This window comes from Capricornis sumatraensis, chromosome 12, assembly GCF_032405125.1.
Source record: "Capricornis sumatraensis isolate serow.1 chromosome 12, serow.2, whole genome shotgun sequence".
NCBI classification, from domain to species: domain Eukaryota; kingdom Metazoa; phylum Chordata; class Mammalia; order Artiodactyla; family Bovidae; genus Capricornis; species Capricornis sumatraensis.
The window spans coordinates 26,304,820-26,327,108 of NC_091080.1; the positions used below are offsets into that span (position 1 = coordinate 26,304,820).

The following is a 22,289-nucleotide window of genomic DNA, read 5'->3' on the forward strand; positions in this document are numbered from 1 at the left end:
TTTAGTTAATATCCATCCCTTCACAATTTTTTCTTGTGATGAAAATTTTAAACTTTACTTTCTCAGCAACTTTCAGATACACTTTCAAATATATGTGTGTAATATCATTAACTGTAGCAACCACAGGGCTCTCTGCGCACGCTAGCCTTCTAGCCGCTCCCTGTCCCTATCTGTGACATAAATTTCCTTCTGGGTGTCCTCCATGTCACGTGCGTGTGTGTGCTTAGTTGCTAAGTCGTGTCCGACTCTTTGCAACCTCATGCACTGTAGCCCACCAGGCTCTTGTCTGCAGGATTCTGCAGGCAAGAATATTGGAGTGGGTTGCTATTCCCTTCTCCAGGGGATCTTTCTGACCCAGGAATTGAACCCTCAGCTCCTGCATCTCCTGCATTGCAGGCGAATTCTTTACCACTGAACCGCTGAGAAGCCCCTCCATGTCATAGGCCTGAACAAATCAGGTTAGCATCTCTAACTTACAGAGTTTATTCCTCTCTGATGTTTCCCTCTTTAAAAGTTCCAGGTGAGTTTTAGCATCCTCAGATCCTTCTGAGATCTGTCAGGGAATTTCTAACCACCTCTGCCACCTCCATCTCCCTAGCTTTCAATCAGAAACCAACTGTGTGAGCTTAGCCATGAGCGTGGGTGGACAGAAAGCAGGCCGCAGACTTATGTCTTCACTCATTCTCCATTCCTGTCGCTCTCTTCCCTCCCACAAGACAAGGAATCTCTGTATCACATCATACATCTTCATTCTGTGGCTAACTTTCACATCTGTTGACCTGAAGTGGGTCTATTTTAGAAACTAACAACTGAACATTGTTTTCTCTGGTCTAGCATGCCCCATTTCTTTTTACTGAAGCATAATATAAGAGCTACTGAGATGATAAAATTTGTTGGTGAAAGTAATACAGCAAAAATGGCTGGGAGTGTAAAATATATTTCAAAATATCTTCCTGCCACTCCTGGGTGTCTGCTTAAATAGGCCTTTTTTTTTTTTTTTTCAAAGATAGTTCTATTTATTTTTGGCCAAGCTGCATGTGGGATCTTAGTTTCCCAGCCAGGGACTGAACCAGCACTCCCTCACCCCCTGAATTTGAAGTTCAGAGTCTTAAACACTGGACCGACAGGGAAATCCCTTGAGTAGACCATTCTTGAGGAAAGGTGAAACCCACAAGGATCATGATAAAGTAAATGCAGGTGGTTGCTGTTTGGCTACTTCTGAGCTGTTTAGGTTTTTATTTTCCTTTCCCTGTGTGAGGTCTTCAAACTGAGTTACATAGGGTATTGGAATCATGTGTCAAGGTGATATTAAGGAAAAAGCAAGGTTGCGCCTTGGGATGTGATCTCTATCTGAGATATGTTTATATGATGCCCTGTCTTCATTTCATGCAGCAAGAAGTTGTTTGTCTAATTCATTGTAAAATCAGATATGTTTATATATAGTATAAAAATCTGATGGAATCTAAATTATTGAGGTAGAAATCTATTAGCTTATGGTTTTCTTTTTGAAAGACAACTGTGCCATCTGATATTAAAAAGTTTGGTCAGTAGAACCAACTGAGGTTGGGTGGATGAAGGTTGTAGGGAATCTCGAACATGAGGTTTGAAGATTTAAAGGAATCTCTTCCAAAGGATGTATCTAGGTAACCTACTTCTGTTGACTTACCAGGCTTTTCTGGTGGCTCAGATAGTAAAGAATCTACCTGCAATGCAGGAGACCTAGGTTTGATCCCTGGGTCAAGAAGAGCCCCTGGAAAAGGGAATGGCTCCTTGTTCCAGTATGCTTGCCTGGAGAACTCCGTGGACTGAGGAACCTGGCAGGCTACAGTCCATGGGGTTCCTAAGAGTCACACACAACTGAGTGACTAACATCTTCACTTTTCACTGCTATCATAGAAACTTCCCTGGTGGCTCGTTGATAAAGAATCTACCTGCAATGCGAGAGACGCAGGAGATGCCTGCAGTCCCTGGGTTGGGAAGATCCTCTGGAGAAGGAAATGGCAACCCACTCCAGTATTTTCGCCTGGGAAATCCCATGGACAGAGGAGCCTGGCAGTCGCAAACAAGTCTGACATGATTCAGTGACTAACCAATGACAGCAATAATTGTTACAGTACAAATACCTTTTATGTTTCACTCTAAGTGATGACACATTTATGTTTCACGTTTGTTTTATTTTATTTAGGTAGCATTAAATCTAAAAAAATAGATCCTACAGTGGTACCTGTCATACAAGGTGAAGGTTTCAAGACTATTGTGGCAACACGCTATGAAACAATACTAGCCATGACCAACCTGGCCATAATAAACTGTCAAGTTCATGGAAGAAATGCACTTAATCTGAAGGTATGCTTGGTACTTTTAATGGCAATTTCCTGTTGTATTGTCAGATATTTTTTCTTTAGGTTTCCTAACTTAGGTTACTCTCCATGGTATTGAAGGAACAACATGAAGCGGTTGGGGTGACAGAGCTGCATAGTAAGAACAGTTTTGTGTTCTCTTGAAGTTAACTTGGTATCAATCCAAGCTAGATGTTTTAAACTTAGGATGCCAATTTAATTTTCATGGTAACCATTCCTAAGGCGCTGTCTATAAAATATACACAAAAGAGAATGAGAAAGGAATCAACATGACAGATTACAAAAAATTAATTGGATGCCAAGGAGGTAGTAATGGAGTGAATGAGGAATAGCAACAACAAAATTCTAGAAAGGTAAAACCATGGTGACAGTAACGCTATCAGTGCTCATAATGGTTTTGGGGGGAGGGAGGGAAGCATGAACAGCAGGAGCAAAGAGGTTTTTTAGGGAAGTGAAATTATCCTGTATGATTTAATATTATCATAATGAGCACATTTCATTATACATCTGTCAAGACCCATAGGATATATGACACAAACTTTGAACTCTGACATAAATTTTGGATTTAGGTTGATAATGATATGCTCATGTTCAGTTCAGTTTAGTTGCTCAGTCATGTCCGACTCTTCGCGACCCCATGAATTGCAGCACCCCAGGCCTCCCTGTCCATCACCAACTCCCGGAGTTCACTCAGACTCACGTCTATCGAGTCAGTGATGCCATCCAGCCATCTCATCCTCTGTCATCCCCTTCTCCTCCTGCCCCCAGTCCCTCCCAGCATCCAGGGTCTTTTCCAAGGAGTCAACTCTTTGCATCAGTGGCCAAAGTATTGGAGTTTCAGCTTTAGCATCACTCCTTCCCGTGAACACCCAGGACTGATCTCTTTTAGAATGGACTAGTTGGATCTCCTTGCAGTCCAAGGGACTCTCAAGAGTCTTCTCCAGCACCACAGTTCAAAAGCATCAATTCTTCGGTGCTCAGCCTTCTTCACAGTCCAACTCTCACATCCGTACATGACCACTGGAAAAACCATAGCCTTGACCAGACTAGTGCTAATGTTAGTAATGTTCAAAATTCTTCAAGCTAGGCTTCAACAGTATGTAAAGCGAGAACTTCCAGATGAACAAGCTGGATTTAGAAAAAGTTCAGGAACCAGAGATCAAACTGTTGGATCATAGAAAAAGCAAGGGAATTCCAGGAAAAAACTTCTACTTCATTGACTACGCTAAAGCCTTTGACTGTGTGGATCACAACAAACTGTGGAAAATTCTTCAAGAGATGGGAATACCAGACCACCAAACCTGCCTCCTGAGAAACCTGTATGCAGCACAAGAAGCAACAGTTAGAACCAGACATGGAACAAAGGACTAGTTCAAAATTGGGAAAGGAGTACGTCAAGGCTCCCTGTATATTGTCACCCTGCTTATTTAATTTCTATGCAGAGTACATCATGCAAAATGCTGGGCTGGATGAATCACAAGCTGGAATCAAGATTACCAAGAGAAATATCAACAAGCTGCAGATGATACCACCCTAATAGCCAAGGGCAAAGAGGAAATAAAGAGCCTCTTCATGAGGGTGAAAAAGGAGTGAAAAACTGGCTTAAAACTTAACGTTCAAAAAACAAAGACTGTGGCATCTGGTCCCATCACTTCATGGCAAATAGAAGGGGAAGAAGTGGAAACAGTGACAGATTCATTTTCTTGGGCTCCAAAATCACTGTAGACTGTGACTGCAGCTACAAAATTAAAAGACGCTTGCCCTTGAAAAACAAGCTGTGACTAGCCCATATAGTGTATTAAAAGAAGAGATATCACTTTACTGCCAAAGATCTGTATAGTCATATATGAATTTGAGAGGTGGACCGTAAAGAAAGCTGAGAGCTGAAGAATTGATGCTTTCAAACTGTGATGCTGGAGAAGACTCTTGAGGGTCCATTGGACTGCAAAGAGATCAAACTAGTCAGCCATAAAAGAAATCAACCCTGAATATTCACTGGAAGGACTGATGCTGAAGCTGAAGCTCTAATACTTTGGCCACCTGAGGCAAAGAACTGACTCACTGGAAAAGACCCTGATGCTGGGAAAGATTGAGGACAGGAGAAGAGGACAAAAGAGGATGAGATGGTTGGATGGCATCACCGACTCAATGGACATGGGTTTGAGCAAAATCCCAGAGATAGTGAAGGAAAGGGAAGCGTGGCATACTGCAGCCTGTAGGGTTGCAAAGAGCTGCACATGATTTAGCTACTGAACAATAGCAACGTTAGCCCATTGATTATAACAAAACATACTGGTGTGTGAAATGTTGATATTGGGAGATACACTGCTATGTGTGGGGAATAGATATGTGGAAAAGAAAGATCTCGAATCAACAACCTAACTTTGTACTTTAAGGAACTTGATTAAGAGAGCAAACTAAATCCAAAATTAGCAGAAAGAAGGGAACAACAGAGATTAGAATGGCGATACATGAAACAGAACAGGAAAGCAAGAGAATCAAAGAAACCAAAAGTTAGTTCTTTGAAAACATCCACAAAGTTGACCTTTAGCTAGACTAAAAAAGAAAGACAGAAGGTACGAATAAATGAAATCAGGAATGAAAATGGAAAAGTTACTCCTGGCTTCAGTAAATGGGATTATAAGTAAACACAGAAGTAAATGGTATTATAAGAGGACAGTAGGAACAATTATATGCCTGCAAACTAAATATCCTGGATGAAATGAAACATTTTCTAGAAAATCACAAATTAACAAAACTGACTCAACAAGAACTAGAAATTTGAGCAGACCCCTAAAAAGTGAATAGATTTAATAAATAATCAAAACTTCCAAACAAAGAATGCAGGACCGAATGGCTTCATGGGTGAATTCTGCTGATTGTTTAAAGGAAAATAAACATCTATCCTTCTCTAAAACTTGCAGAAAATAAAAGAGGTAGGAACACAACCCAATTCCACTGCTGAATAGGGGAATTCCACGTCACAAAACAATTCTTGGACACCAGCTGGGTGTTCTACAGTTCTACTCAGTTCTGACAGTATCTATCCAGAGATAACACTGGGTTCCACAGGGAAGGTGCTCAGTCCCGCAAGACTGCCCTCCACTTTGGACACCAATCACAAGCCCAGGATGTTGACCTGCGATTCTGACCAACCAGCTACAGATTGGAGGTTCCAAGGACCCCCTCCAACTCAGGATGCCAATCATAAGTTGTTACCTATACTTCTGACCACGTCCATGCTAAATCGCTTCAGTCATGTTGGACTTTATGCGACCCCATGAACTGTAGCCTACCAGACTCCCCTGTCCGTGGGATTTTCCAGGCAATAATCCGGGAGTGAGTTGCCATTTCCTCCTCAAGGGGATCTTCCCACCCCAGGGATTGAACCTGCGGCTCTTACGTCTCCTGCACTGGCAGGAGGATTCTTTACCGCTGGTGCCACTGGGAAGCCCCATACTTCTGACTGACAGGCCATGAATCAGAAATTCTCACAACCCGCTTCTTGGCTTCCATTCATTTCCTAGAGCGGCTCACAGAACTCAGAAAAGCGACTTACTTACTTGATTACTGGCTTATTACAAAGGATATTAAAGGATATGAATCAACAGCCAGATGAAGAGATACATAGGGGAAGATATGAAGAAAGGGTTCAAGGTTCCACACCTTCTCCAGGTGCTGCTCTCCCCAAATCTCCATGCGTTCACCAGCCTGGAACGTTCCACACTCTGTTCTTCTGGTTTTACGGAGGCTTCATTCATGGGTATCATTGACTAAATTTTTGACCATTGGCGATTGAGCTTAGTCTTTAATTGTCCACCTCTTCAGAGGTGAGGAGATTGAAAGTTCTAACCTTCTAATCACATGGTGGGTTCCTCTGATAACCAGTCTCCATCCTTAGGAGCTTTTCAAAAGTTACTACATTTACATAAAGACAGTTGTGCTATAGAGGGGTTTGTTATGAATAACAAGACACTCATTTTGCCTTCATGGCTCTGAAACAACTTCAGGAACTGAAGATAAGGAAATAACTATTATGGCAAAAAATGTTCCCATTGCTCATATTGCCTAGGAAATTCCAAGGGTTCTGGGAGCCAGTAGCCAGGAACCATGGATGAAGTGCAACTGTATATAAGAAATATATTTCGGTCTCTCAGATGACCAAATATATATTTTTACTAAGTAAAAATATCACAATCCAGAACACATTTTATGCTATCAGTATAACCCAGATATCGTAGGAAGTTGAAGATACCACAAGAAAACTATGGATCAATACCCTTTGTTAATTAATTAATAAAATTGATAAATCCATGATATGATTAAGAAAAAAAGGAACTCTAAACACCAAATTCAAAACTTAAAAAGGAGAAATCATCACATTTTCTCAGACATTAAAATAGAAAATAACAAAATAATAAGAACAATATTTTCCCAATAAATACAACAACTGTGATAAAATGGAAAAATTTTAGTCCAAATTAAGGCATACATTTTCCTAAGTCAGAAATTAGCATATTTAGGCAGTTAAAAAAATCTTAGATAGATTAATAAAAAGATAACAGAGAAATAGAAGTAGAGACATGAAAAATAGGGGGTAAAGAGAATTAAATATAAAATATATTTATTTATTTCAGCATGTAGTAGACAGTCAACAAGTGTTTGCTTGCTATTAGTTGAAATAATGCCTGTCACACATATAACACTGTATTTATTACATGCATAAATACTTGGTAGTTTTTCTATTTTGTTTATTTACATATTTAAGAAGTTATTATCATGAAAGGCTAAAATGCTCATCTTTTTAAACTCTTGTATAAAATATTTTGTGCATGGTAAATAATTAACTTTTTCTCTTGTCACTTTCTTCTAGGGCTTTTTTCTCCTAAATTGTCCAGATCTAACACCTTTGGCTTTCCAGTTGGTATATCTTAATTTATCATATAATAACATCTGTGACTTCCCCACAGAAGTAAGTCCATTTTATCATTGTATCGATTATCATAATTTCTTACTATTTATAATAATTATTAGTTTAAAATAGACACTTATGGCACCTTGGAGTTACTGTAAAGTAAATGTATTTAGATTGCACCCAAAAAGGCTTACTTTCAAAAGTACCAAAAGTATAGTACATTTTTCTTAGGAAGTCCTAATGACAAAATCCTCAAAGACTGTGTTATAGTCTGGTTCTCAAATATGTTCTCATAATTAAACAATGCATGTAAAATTATTTTTTTTCCTGATTCTGAATAAAATCTAAGATATACCTTATCTATGTTAATTGGAAGCTTTAAAGACGATCTTTAGTGACCAGGTAATATGATGTTGTAACAAGTATTAATTATCATAGGCTGAAATAGGATAATCTGCTCAGTAAACATACCAAGGATAATCAGATATGGGAAGAGGTAATTCAATGTCATTTTATATAAATATGTTATTATGACTAATGAGGACAATTATAGCCATTACTTTCTCCAGGGGTCTTCCTGATCCAGGGATCAAACTCAGGTCTCCTGCACTTGCAGGCAGATTCTTCACCATCTGAGCCACCAGGGAAGCTCAGGACAGATTATGTTTTCTGTGTCTTTCAGTCCAGTTCAGTTCAGTTCAGTCGCTCAGTCGTGTCCGATTCTTTGTGACCCCATGAATCACAGCACCCCAGGCCTCCCTGTCCATCACCAACTCCCGGAGTTCACTCAGACTCACATCTATCGAGTCAGTGATGCCATCTAGCCATCTCATCCTCTGTCGTCCCCTTCTCCTCCTGCCCCCAAACCCTCCCAGCATCAGAGTCTTTTCCCAGTGAGTCAACTCTTCGCATGAGGTGGCCAAAGTATTGGAGTTTCAGCTTCAGCATGAGTCCTTCCAGTGAACACCCAGGACCGATCTCCTTTAGAATGGACTGGTTGGATCTCCTTGCCATCCAAGGGACTCTCAAGAGTCTTTTCCAACACCACAGTTCAAAAGCATCAATTCTTCGGTGCTCAGCTTTCTTCACAGTCCAACTCTCACATCCGTACATGACCACTGGAAAAACCATAGCCTTGACTAGATGGAACTTTGTTGGCAAAGTAACATTTCTGCTTTTGAATATGCTATCTAGGTTGGTCATAACTTTCCTTCCAAGGAGTAAGCATCTTTTAATTTCATGGCTGCAATCACCATCTGCAGTGATTTTGGAACCCAAACAAATAAAGTCTGACACTGTTTCCCCTGTTTCCCCATCTATTTCCCATGAAGTGATGGCTTAGTCATTGTTTAATTGGTCATAGGGTATTTTACTGTTTCATGAATTGATTTCTAGAATATTAACTTTTAAAGCAAATTGATTTCCAGCAAACTGACTTGCTTTCTGTTTCAAATATGCAGTATTGAAAACATACATTTTCATAATTTCTCTATAATGTTGTGTTTTGCCTTTTCATCCTGTTCGTGGGGTTCTCATGGCAAGAATACTGGAGTGGTCTGCCATTCCTTCCTCCAGGAGACCACATTTTATCAGAACTCTTCACTATGTCCCATGGATTAGATGGTTAGGTAGCATCACCGACTCAATGGACATGAGTTTGAGCAAAGTCTGGGAGACAGTGAAGGATGGAGAAACCTGGCTTGCTGTAGTCCATGGAGTCACAAAGAGTTGGACATGACTTAGCAACTCAACCCTGCTTATTTAACTTATATGCAGAGTACATCATGAGAAAGGCTGGACTGGAAGAAGCACAAGCTGGAATCAAGATTGCGGGAGAAATATCAATCACCTCAGATATGCAGATGACACCACCCTTATGGCAGAAAGTGAAGAGGAACTAAAAAGCCTCTTGATGAAAGTGAAAGTGGAGAGTGAAAAAGTTGGCCTAAAGCTCAACATTCAGAAAACGAAGATCATGGCATCCGGTCCCATCACTTCATGGGAAATAGATGGGGAAACAGTGGAAACAGTGTCAGACTTTATTTTTTGGGCTCCAAAATCACTGCAGATGGTGACTGCAGCCATGCAATTAAAAGACGCTTACTCCTTGGAAGAAAAGTTATGGCCAACCTAGATAGCATGTTGAAACTTTGCCAACAAAGGTCCATCTAGTCAAGGCTATAGTTTTTCCAGTGGTCATATATGGATGTGAGCTTTGGACTGTGAAGAAGGCTGAGCGCCAAAGAATTGATGCTTTTGAACTGTGGTGTTGGAGAAGACTCTTGAGAGTCCCTTGGATGGCAAGGAGATCCAACCAGTCCATTCTGAAGGAGATCAGCCCTGGGATTTCTTTGGAAAGAATGATGCTAAAGCCGAAACTCCAGTACTTTGGCCACCTCACGTGAAGAGTTGACTCATTAGAAAAGACTTTGATGCTGGGAGGGATTGGGGGCAGGAGGATAAGGGGACGACAGAAGATGAGATGGCTGGATGGCATCACTGACTCGATGGACATGAGTCTGAGTGAACTCCAGGAGTTGGTGATGGACAGGGAGGCCTGGTGTGCTGCGATTCATGGGGTCGCAAAGAGTCGGACACAACTGAGTGACTGAACTGAACTGAACTGAACTAGCGACTCAACAACAACTGTGTTATTATTTTTACTAGAAGAGTTACTTTTTCTTTTTGAGTATGTCACACTAGTTTGCTTAATTTGACTAAGACAAAAATGACAAGAATTCCTGAGGAGTATAGGGATCTTAGTTCTTCATGTTAATTTTAACCTTTCTTCTAAACAAGTTATATGTGAGACATATGGATCTGTCAAAGAATACTTTAACCACTAAAATGTATAACTGTATGGGAGATTTTCTGTTGTAAAATATAAAGTGCTCATTTTTAAAGTGATAGAAATAAGTAGAACTTGCCATTAAAAGGCAGATCCGTGTTGTATAGCTATAGATAAAATATTCCAATGAAAATGGCAATATCCAGACTTGGAGGTGCTTTACTAGGGGCAGGCAAATGATGCCAAGTTATTATCTTAGTGTGAAAGAAGTGAATAGAAGACCAGAGGCTGGCGTAAATGTGGTGACTGGATTCATTACAAGTTTCATGAAAAATTGAAGGTGGTAGATGCTGGCAGAGGACAGAGCCTACTGAAATAGTTTAGGATAGAAAAAAGCAAAAGCAAAAATGGTAAATGTAACAAACCATACAACTATTTACTTGGTCTCCTTTCTTCTCTTGGCCACAAAATCACATACAGTGGTAATTAAATAATGTATTGTTAGGTCTGTAACATATATGAATGTAGTATGTATAACAATTATAGTACAAAAAAGGAAGAGGGCATAGAGCTATTCAGTAACATTTCCATATCTCACTGGAATTAGTGTAAATCTGAAGTAGATTCTGATAAGTCAAGGAGTATATTACCAGCCTTAGAGCAATCACTAATAACTGGGGAGAATATAGTGGGGGAAAAAATCATTAAAGTAATTAAAATGCTATACTCTAAAATACTCAGTTGATGCAGACAAAGACAGTAGATGAGGAACAAAAATGACAAGACATATGGAACACTGCAAGTTAAACTAGGATGTAAACCCAGCCATGTCAATAGTAGTATTAAATGTGAATACATTCAAACACCCCAAGCAAAAACTACAGTGTGTCAGACCGGACTTAAAAAGACAAGCCCCGGTGACATTCTGTCTAAAGTAGATACCCTTAAGAGAGAAAGAGACAAAGAGGTTAAGAGTAAAAGTATAGGAGAAGATACATCACACAGGAATCTCTCACATTCCTCATTCTTTGCATAGTTGCTTCTTACGAAACCAGGAGATTGATTAAACAGGATGATCTCCCCATTTAGAAAAGGAACATCCTTGAGTCAAGGATATATAAATATAGTAGCTACACTATCTCACCAGATCATAGATATGAATGAGGGTTAGTTATTTTGAAGGCTTAGCAAAGGTACTTATTGAGATATGTGATATATTGAGAAAAATGAGTGTCAGCTACTGATTTTTCTGCTTTGGTTCAAAGGGTTTATTGTTCTACTCATGTTTATTTCTCTTTTCTATTCCTTAGATATATTGTCTTAAAAATTTGCAAATACTGAATCTGAGAAATAATCCTATCAAAGAAATCCCTTCTACAATTCAACAACTTAAGCTCCTTAAATCTTTGAATGTTGCTTTTAATTTGATTACCACTCTTCCACCTGGGTAAGGTTGATAGTCTGAGATTATAAACACAGAAAATAAAGAATTTATAATTTAGAAAATGATCAATCTCCCTTTTGAAAGCAGCTAGCTACTTTTGAGCCATTTGATAATAATTCTTCTGCTCCTGTTAGGGGACTTGATTCTTTTTATCTTATTAAAAAAAAAAAAAACCTATAAGCTACATTGATGGCAATTGATGTGGGGGTGGTAACTAAACACGCATTATCTGAGTGTGGATGAAGTCATCTAAAGAAGCTCGGGGGAGAGCCTTATACCTATCCCTGGGGAGCCTCTTTGGATATGGAAAGAACTCTGAACTTGGAATTAAGAATTCTAGCCTTATAATTGAGAACTCTCTATTTGATCTGGAGAAAATCACTTAACCATTCTAGACCTCAATTTCCTAATCTATAAACTTAAGAATCTACCTGTATGATATCTCAGATCCTTTAAACTCCAATAAGAATGTTGACATATGGATATAAAAGAGATGGATTTTTTTTTTCCACGTATGGACCGGTAACTGTTTAACTCCTAATGAAAGTTTTGAACCAAAACCCTAACCAAATGCCAAAACAAGGTATTTCTTCTAGTTAGAGTTTAACAAACTGAATGTAAGTTAAGGGCAAAGAGTTAAGAGCACAGGGACTCTTAAAGAGTTGAACAATGTTTTGCAAAAGAGGGTTCTTATAGTAATTAAGAATGTACATCAAAATTTGTTAATAAAATTGTTCATCTAGCATTGTTTGCCATTAACAATCCAACAAGATCTATATTCATACATTGTAAAACTATTCAGTCATTAAAAAAATTAAAAAGTATATAAAAATTATATCATTACTGTGTAAAAATACTTATACATATAAGTATCATATAATACTCTTGCCTCTTGAGAAATCTGTATGCAGGTCAGGAAACAACAGTTAGAACTGGACATGGAACAACAGACTGGTTCCAAATAGGAAAAGGAGTACACCAAGGCTGTATATTGTCACCCTGCTTATTTAACTTATATGCAGAGTACATCATGAGAAATGCTGGACTGGAAGAAACACAAGCTGGAATCAAGATTTCCAGGAGAAGTATCAATAACCTCAGATATGCAGATGACACCACCCTTATGGCAGAAGGCAAAGAAGAACTAAAAAGCCTCTTGATGAAAGTGAAAGTAGAGAGTGAAAAAGTTGGCTTAAAGCTCAACATTCAGAAAACAAAGATCATGGCATCTGGTCCCATCACTTCATGGGAAATAGATGGGGAAACAGTGGAAACAGTGTCAGACTTTATTTTGGGGGGCTCCAAAATCACTGCAGATGGTGATTGCAACCATGAAATTAAAAGATGCTTACTCCTTGGAAGAAAAGTTATGACCAACCTAGATAGCATATTCAAAAGCAGAGACATTACTTTGCCGACTAAGGTCCATCTAGTCAAGGCTATGGTTTTTCCTGTGGTCATGTATGGATGTGAGAGTTGGACTGTGAAGAAGGCTGAGCGCCGAAGAATTGATGCTTTTGAACTGTGGTGTTGGAGAAGACTCTTGAGAGTCCTTTGGACTGAAGGAGATCAGCCCTGGGATTTCTTTGGAAGGAATGATGCTAAAGCTGAAACTCCAGTACTTTGGCCACCTCATGCAAAGAGTTGACTCATTGGAAAAGACTCTGATGCTGGGAGGGATTGGGGGCAGGAGGAGAAGGGGACGACAGAGGATGAGATGGCTGGATGGTATCACTGACTGGATGGATGTTGAGTCTGAGTGAACTCCGGGAGTTGGTGATGGACAGGGAGGCCTGGCGTGCTGCGATTCATGGGGTCGCAGAGTCGGACACGACCGAGCAACTGAACTGAAGTGAACATATAAAATATATTAAACACACATAAAATGTATTAATAAAGAAAGAATCAATTCTAAGGGAGTAAAGATATTGCGTTATGGGTTTTATTTTTGTTTGACTCCTCTATATCTCCACAGTAACATAAATTGTAGTGCCTTGCCCTGCCTTGATATGAGAATCAGCCATTTCTCTTAGGAAATCCTGTTTCCTTTTTAATTGGAGGATGGTATTTAAAAAGCAAGATCTGGGTGCTGGATAGTCCAGTTGCTACTGGAATGATATTGCTTGTAGACACTCTCAGTGGACAGAGATAAGTAACTGAAGTATATTAATCTGTGTGTACAGACATGTGTATAATTGTTTCTGTATGTACACACAACTTACCCTCTGAAGTCATGCAGGCGTGACTGTAACAAAGGTCAAAAAAAAATCTTAATTTTTTTCTCAGTGGATAACAGGAGAAAATTGACATAGAAAATTACCACTTTTAACTGACAGACTGAAAGTTTTGCCTTGCTTTTTTGATACAGTTTGATTTGATTAACCAGCATGTTCTTTGGGAGAGAGAAGCTGTTTAAAATAAAGAACCTAAGAACATGCTTGTGAACATACTTACTTCATACCTGAAGTAAGAGCTGATTCTGGAAATGCACAAATTTATTTTCCCTTATTGCTATCGATTAAAGATAGGGATTGAATTACTTTATGCCCATATATCTGAAGAACGGAGTGGTATGTTTGATTTCATACTAACTTGGATAAACTATTAATATTCTTATAGCTTCCATTTTTAAAAATCTGCAAATAATATTAATAGTAATGCAGTGGTCCAGTGACCAGTAAGATCATCTTAAATTGCCACGAACACGATAGACTCTCAATAAATAAGTTATATTTCCATGGTAGTGTGATGTTATTACATGCAACTATTAATGCTGGCACAGTCTTCCAAGCCATCACCAGGGCTCTAGTTTAAGTAGCTCATTGCTCAATGATGTGCTGATAAATAAAACAATGAAATAAATGTAAAACATTCTATACATCCTAAAAATTGTGATAGATTTGTTACTAGTGGGGTATAGATTGTCAGGCCAAACTGAGGATTTTTAAACAGGCTGCTCTCTAAAACAGATTGCTCTCTAAAATCCTATGTAAATGAGATAAATTTCATCTCTAGAGCCTATGAAGTTCCTTAATTAGCTTTCTCAGTGCTGCCTACAAGCCCAATTAAACATCACTATCAACAGGAATATATCATCAAAGATGAAAGCCTGGGATCAGACTAGTTTGCCTGTACTAAAGAAATAAAGGAAGACAAAATGATTCTAGAAACTTACTGAGGTAAAAAAGTGAAATAACATAATTTTAAATAAATAAAAAATTGGAACAGATGGTGTTAATATTTTCTTTCCAGAGGTGAAAAAAGTCTAAGATGAACATTGAACTGAAAATGTTTGTCTTTTTTTTTTTTTTTTTTGCTTTTCTATTTGATCTCATTCATTTCTCAGAGCAAATGATTTAAAATTAACCAGGATCACCACACCTTTCGAACTATGATGCTGGAGAAGATTCTTGAGAGTCCCTTGGACTGCAAGGAGATCCAACCAGTCAATCCTAAAGGAAGTCAATCCAGAATATTTACTGAATGGACTGATGCTGAAGCTGAAGCTCTGATACTTTGGCCACCTGATGCAAAGAGTCGACTCGTTGGAAAAGACCCTGATGCTGCGAAAGACTGAGGGCAGGAGGAGAAGGAGGTGACAGAGGATGAGATGGTTGGATGGCATCACTGACTCAATGGACATGAGTGTGAGCAAACTCTGGGAGACAGTGATTGGTGTCTGCAGTCTATGGGGTCACAACTGAACAATAATCACCATGCCTTTCATTCAATTGTGATTTCCTAAGTAGGCAAGGAGATCTAACCAGTCCATTCTGAAGGAGATCAACCCTGGGATTTCTTTGGAAGGAATGATGCTAAAGCTGAAACTCTAGTACTTTGGCCACCTCATGCGAAGAGTTGACTCATTGGAAAAGACTTTGATGCTGGGAGGGACTGGGGGAGGAGAAGAAGGGGACGACAGAGGATGAGATGGCTGGATGGCATCACTGACTGGATGGACGTTGAGTCTGAGTGAACTCTGGGAGTTGGTGATGGACAAGGAGGCCTGGCGTGCTGCAATTCATGGGGTCGCAAAGAGTCGGACACGATTGAGTAACTGAACTGAACTGAACTGAAGTACTTTTGATGTGCTTGGCACCGTGCAAAGTGTTAGATATATAGAAAAGTAAAATTGAATCCTTGGCCTCCCGAATGTCACTGTTTAGGAGACAGACATTTGTCACACAGCGTGACAAATTCTCTGACAGAGGTAAACAGAGAAGCACAGAAGAGGCTGCTCACCTAGTCTGAAAAATTCAGGAAGAGTTCCTTGGAAGAGTTGACTTCCAAGTCAAGACTTAAAAAAAGGAAGCTATTTATCAAAGAGTCAAACTGGGGGGAACTGGAGATATGTGAGAACTGGGCTAATTCAGGGAATTTTAGCAAATAAATCCTGGCCTATATGTGAACATAGGGTGAGCTGGATGAGTAGCCTGGGGACAGATCATGAGGACCATTACAATCCACACAAAAATAGTAGAAGTTATGAAATATTCTGCTCATGGTGCTTTAGTTAATAATCATGCAAGTAACTTTTCATCTTTATGGAAAACAGGAAGGTATTTGATAAGAGCATTCACAAAGAGGGGATAATTACTGGGGATTTGGGTGAATGTCATACTCAGCCTTTCCATTCCAGTCTTCAGGAAGCAACTCCCACCTCCGCCCTCCAGGCAGGGCTCTCTGCCTTAGCCTTTGTGTTCTTTGGTTCTTACTTTTAAGTTCTTCACTTAATTAGAGAAGAAAATGGCAACCCACTCCCATATTCTTGCCTGGGAAATCCCATGGACAGAGGAGCCTGGTGGGTTACAGTCCATGGGGTTTCAAGAGTCGGAAACGATTGAAGTGACTGAGTACCATACTTCACTCAATGGAAGGAAAAATCAAGGATATTTCACTAGGAAAGTCTTAATGAGACTGCACTGGGTTGAAAGGTGTCCCTCAAAAGTTCATGTCCATGCAGAACCTTAGAATGAGACCTTATATGGAAATAGGATCTTTGCAGATGTAACTGGTTAACAAGAAGTCATACTTGATTAGGGTGGGATTTGAGGGGACTCTAAATCCAATAAGTGGTGTCCTCATAAGAAGGCCACATGAAGACAGAGATGGAGATTGGAGTTATGCTTCACAAACCAAGGAACCCCAAGGACTGCTGGCAGCCCCCAGAAGCTAGGAGAGGGGCAAGGGACGGCTTCTTCCTCAGAGCCTCCAGAGGAACCCACGCTGCTGATACCGTGATTTCAGACTTCCGGCCTCCTGTACTGTGAAAGAATAAATTTCTGTGGTTTTAAGCCCACCCAGACTGTGAGAATTTGTTCCGTCTGTCCTAGGAAACTAATACAGCAACCAATAAAATACATATTTTCAAATATTGTTAAGAATTTCTCAGCATATTCTCAGGTGGCGCAGTGATAAAGAATCTGCTTGCCAATGCAGGAGATGCTGGGGACAGGACATTTGATCCCTGGTCAGGAAGATCCCTTGGAAATGGCAACCCACTCCAGTATTCTTGCCTGAAGAACCCCATGGACAGAGGAGCCTAGCGGGCTACAGTCCATGGGGTGTCAAAGAGTCAGACACCGCTGAGCACAAGGAATTTCTCAGGTGGTTTTTTTTCTAGATGGGGCTTTAACCACTCCAAACATTTCTAATCAGTCTTAAGGGATAGATGAATTATTTCAGGAAAATTATTGTAATTATACCATCTATAATGGAAACAAAAGTCTATTTGTATAAGTTTCAAGATCTTAAAAATATATGATTTCTCTCTGTACTTCTACCTACTAACTGAGGAATGAAATGATTTATATCCAGTAATGATAAGCATATAAACATTTTTACAATTCACTTTCTCTTTCTATTAAAGGCTATTTTGCTTGCATAATCTTGAGGAACTTGATATTTCCTACAATAGTATTGCTTTTATTCCAAATGATATCCAGAAACTCAGGTATTTTGCAAGTAGTAAGTACCCATAAGACATATGCCCCTTAAGGACAGAGCAAAATAAAGCTATTTACTTCTTTACATTCATTTAAAAATCAAACTATGTAAACATTATCTTATCTCTGAATGCCTTTTACTAGATTTTAGTTGGTTTCTAAGGAGAATTATCTTTAGTAAAATTTGATCATTTTATTTCTGCTTTTCTAATATTTTGACCAATTATTTAATTTCCTGTGTAACAATCTTTGTATTTTCATAGAAGAATTCAGCCTGTTCATATTTGTTATGGCTGATATATTTAATTTTTTGCCTTCTGTTTAGCATTGTATTTACTGTCCTTTCACTTTCTCCTTTTCATATTTCTTTCTTTCCTTTTTTTTTTTTTTGGAGATTTTTTTATTTCAAGATGCTATTTGTTCTCTTTTTTTTCTCCCTTGTTAATTTTGGAACGCCACTGAATTTTCCAAGTCTATTACTGGCTCTCTTTCCTTCCCTAAAATTCATAAACACATGTTTTCCTTAATATTTTATAAAAGCTTCACCTAACACAGTGGTCTGTCTCCCCCCATTGCTGCTTCAACTAATAGTTGAGACTTTTCACCTGAATGAAACAAAATGTATGTGTTGATGTTGAATTTGTCTATGAAAATAAATTTTCTTTGTATCCCTATTATAAGTTATTTAGTATAACATTCACTCTTCTATGTTTATGATTATTTCTTTTTCCATAGTGATGACTTGTTGCACAAAATATGTGCTTTAACGCTACCCTTTACACAAATGCACTTATTTGCATAATATATTGGTTGGTTGCTTTTTAAGTTAAATCTCTGGATTTTAAGGAAATACTTGACACTCATATTTTATTACTACTAAATTTCATACCAATTTGGGGGCACACGGGGACAGATGTCTACTTTTTCCTTTTAAAATATGATTTCCTTTGTTTGCAGATCACTTGAAAAATTGATGGTTGATGGAAATGAACTGACTAGTTTTCCACATGGAATTTTAAAGCTTAACCTGAAAAAAATCCTATTTGAGAATAATTTCACTAATCCTATTTTTTGGAAAGAGAATTCTATGAATAATCCACAACATCTTACTCAAATTACAGCTTTGTTCTTTCTAAAGAATAATCTACATAAATATTATAATGTGATCCCAGTGGAAATCCAAAAGTTACTAAAATGGTGAGCAAATTCTGAAGTCCTTTTTACCAAGACATGCTTTTAAGCTTTTAAATACAGTTTATTATAGGGCCAGATGATAGTTTTAGAGTTAAACACACACACCTCACACCACACCACACATGCAAGTCTTTAGATTGTTCCTTCTGGCTTTTCTGGCATAATAATATAGTTTGAATTCAGCCTATCTTCTAATATTCTCAAGCTATTACTTAAATCTAAGGTGAGGTACAGATTGTGGAGATGTAGCTGGCAACTTCTATACAGTTTTAGTTAAGTCTTTTCTGTGAACCACTAGAGGCTTTCCTGGTGACTCAACAGTAAAGAATCCACCTGCCAGTGCAGGAGACTTGGGTTCAAATTCCTGGGTTGGGAAGATCCCTTGGAGGAGGAAATGGCAACCTGCTCCATATCCTTGTCTGGGAAATTCCCTGGATGGAGGAGTCTGGTGGGCTACAGTCCATGGGGGTCACAAGACTCAGATATGACTGAACACATTCCTGTATTTTGTTTTGTATTCCCCGATTACTAATGAAATTGAGAATCTTTATTTTTCTGGAGGTTCTTGGATGTTCAAATTTCTACTTCTGTGAATAGTCCGTTCATGTGCTACTGTTAAAAGTACTATTTAACTGACCTGTGAGCCTTTAAAAATATGCCTGCGTGCATGTGTGCTCAATCACGTCTGACTCTGTGACTCCATGGACTGTGCAATACATATGGACCTCACAGACATGGAATATATACATGTGGATACTAATCCTATGCTAGGTTATAATAGTCCCTTTATCTTTAAAACAACATACATATTTATTTTGAGTGATAAATATAATATGTATTTATTATAAAACATTTGGAAAATACAGAAAAATTCCCTGTGGTCACATATTAAATAGGAGCAGCTATACTTTCCTGTTTTAGAAAATTAGGATTATTTTATACACATTTTGTGGGAATTGTCCTTAGGGTGCTTTCTTGCTCTAAAGCTATAGTTTCCTGTTCTAGAAAATTAGGATTATTTTGTACAGATTTTTTTTAGCATTTACTTTTTCACTTGTGCATGTCAAATCCTCAGAGAGAGGGTAAGATCAATAATGAGAAAGGCCATGTTTCATACTGCTTTGAGTCTGACATAGCCTCAAGCAAAATGTCTTTCCTCTAGTAGACAGTGATGTTTCCTTCATTGCAGCACATCCCAATGTGAGTGGTGTCACGGTCCAATGTTCGGTGAAGGTTTTCGCATCATCCGATCCTGCGATGTTTCTGGAGTAACACAGCTTCCTGTTATATTTTATGTCTGTTCCTCTTCCTGCTATAGGAAAGTAAAGGAAAGCAACGTTGTTTTCGATCATGTTCCTGAAAAAAGAATATCTCTAAATCCTGAACTGATGAATCCTACAATGACTTATGAATTCCACTTTAAAAACCATTAAAGTCGATGTGTACAATCATTCATGTCTTTAACAGTACAGGTTCTGTGTGGAGATGTCTTCTCACATGAATCCTCTTTGTAATCCTAGCTCCTTATGAAACTTTGTGATTGTTAGGGAATCTTTTCAGAATATTTTTTTGAGAAGGATTAGTAAAAAAAAAGTCTGAGGATTTCGAAAAAGATCTAGAAAATGTCTTTCAGAGCATGTTTAGTATAAAAAGAAAAATGTTAAAATCCTTTGCAAAAAGGATTCATCTTACAATTGGTCTTTGTATGCATCCATTCTCAGGGATACGATAGTAATTCAAAGTCATCGGAGGGGTTTGAGCCTATATGGATTCAAAGTCATGCAGCCAGGTTCTCAATATTCGTGCATTTCTGTGGAAATTTGTCCAGTGCCAACTGTCTTAATTGTGGATTGCTTTGGGGAATAAAGGATTAATTCCAATACTACATTTACTTGTTTGAATTCATTACCCAGGCTCTTAGAAAATTGGTACCACCTTTCAATTATCTTGACCACCATCTCATAAAGCCTGAATCCATAGGCCCATGTCAGCATTCATTAGGCTTTCAGTAATGGTCCAGCAAGAAAATATAAGTACAAAATTACATTGCAAAGCAACATATGCATACAGTAGAACTTGAGGATTTAGAAATTAGTATTTGGTAAGAGGAAGGTAAAAGGGCATTTTGATACAACAAACAATTTAAGAAAGGCATAGAATTGTTTCATGTATGGCATAACTTTTAAGTGTAATTAAAACTAAAATGTTATTTCTAATGAAACCTGATGAGATGACCTTATTTTAATATATACAACTATATGGCACACGGGCTTAGTTGCTCCATAGCATATGGGATCTTCCCAGATCAGAGATCGAACCCATGTCTCCTGCACTGGCAGGTGGATTCTTCACCACTGAACCACCAGGGAAGTCCCCTGCTTAGAATTTAAGGAGTGTGTGACGTCTCCAGGTCAGAGGTCACTCACTGGTGTCACTGTTTAACCAGGTTAACCATAACCTGCCCACAGAGGCAGGACTTTGGGTTTCATACTCCTGCCGTCCTACACCCTGAGCCTGGACTCTTGATAATCTGACCCGCATATACTGCCCTTCTTACAATACCCCATGAATGACATCTGAAGGTTCTCCACTGGGTCACTCACTGTCACTGAGATAGCAGAGGTGGGGGTGGGGAAGCTTCACCTTCCGGGGCTTTTTCCAGCCCTGGCTGGGGCAGTTGCGATGAGCATTCCAGGTGGTCCCCCACCCCCAGGGCTCTGCTGCCTGCAGGCTCGGGGGCCAGATCCCTTCTGGCTTGCTAACAAAGGGCAGACAAGTGTCCTGTGGTGAGCGAGCGCTCCACAGCCCAAACACCCTCCTCTGGTAATGATCCATCCCTCCCCAACCTCTCTCTCATCCCACTTTCGGGCAGTGAGGGCTGATGTTTGGTTGGAAAGCCACATATATGTGCAGAGTTGTTCTAGCCAGCAGACACCACCACTTGGGCAGCTGCTATGCAGCAGGGCTGGCTGGGGGAAAGGAGTTGATTCTTTCCCCTCCCAAAGCCGAGATTCAGAGTCCGTCCTTCCAAAAAGGCCAGGAAAAGGTGAAAGGCCCAAAGCTCCTCCACTCGGTACAGGACTGCTAAGGTCCCTAATATGGGACCTGGCACAGAGTGGGGCCTCAGAAAAGGGTAGCTCTTACTTTTAATATCAGTATCTGGCTCCTCAGCCCCGGCCCAGTCGTCACTTCTGTTCCATGATGTCTGCCTTCAAGAGAGTTATGTTTAGGGTTTTTGTTTTTTCAAGATTTTTTTTTTTATTTGAGTCACTTTTAAAGTCTTTGTTGAATTTGTCAGACTACTGCTTCTGCTATTTATGCTTGGTTTTTTGGTCACAAGTTATGCGGGATCTTTGCTCACCAACCAGGGATGGAGCCCCTGCTGACTGCAATGGATTGCTCACACTTCACGCATGCGTGCTCCGTTGTGTCTGACTTTGCAACCCCATGGACTGTAGCCCACCAGCTTCCTTGTCCATGGAATTTTCCAGATAAGAATACTGGAGCGGGCTGCTACTCCTTTACTTCCGGGGATCTTCCTGACCCAGAGATAGAATCCGAGTCTCTTGCACCTCCTTCGTTGGCAGGGGGATTCTTTACCACTAGTGCCCCCTGGGAGGCAAAGTCAGCCACTGGACCTCCA

The 22,289-nt window shown here is 39.3% G+C and overlaps 1 protein-coding gene across 1 annotated transcript in view; it reads left to right on the forward strand.

The window, feature by feature from the left end:
* LRRC63 (leucine rich repeat containing 63) overlaps nt 1-20,079 on the forward strand; it is a 29,596-nt gene extending 9,517 nt beyond the window's left edge. Inside the window, exons 4-9 of the mRNA XM_068984757.1 lie at nt 2,186-2,346; nt 7,234-7,332; nt 11,374-11,510; nt 17,377-17,460; nt 18,410-18,649; nt 19,836-20,079. Coding sequence (XP_068840858.1) covers nt 2,186-2,346; nt 7,234-7,332; nt 11,374-11,510; nt 17,377-17,460; nt 18,410-18,649; nt 19,836-20,079 — 965 coding nt within the window. The remainder of the gene's footprint in view (nt 1-2,185; nt 2,347-7,233; nt 7,333-11,373; nt 11,511-17,376; nt 17,461-18,409; nt 18,650-19,835) is intronic.
* Nucleotides 20,080-22,289: the final 2,210 nt, after the last annotated feature.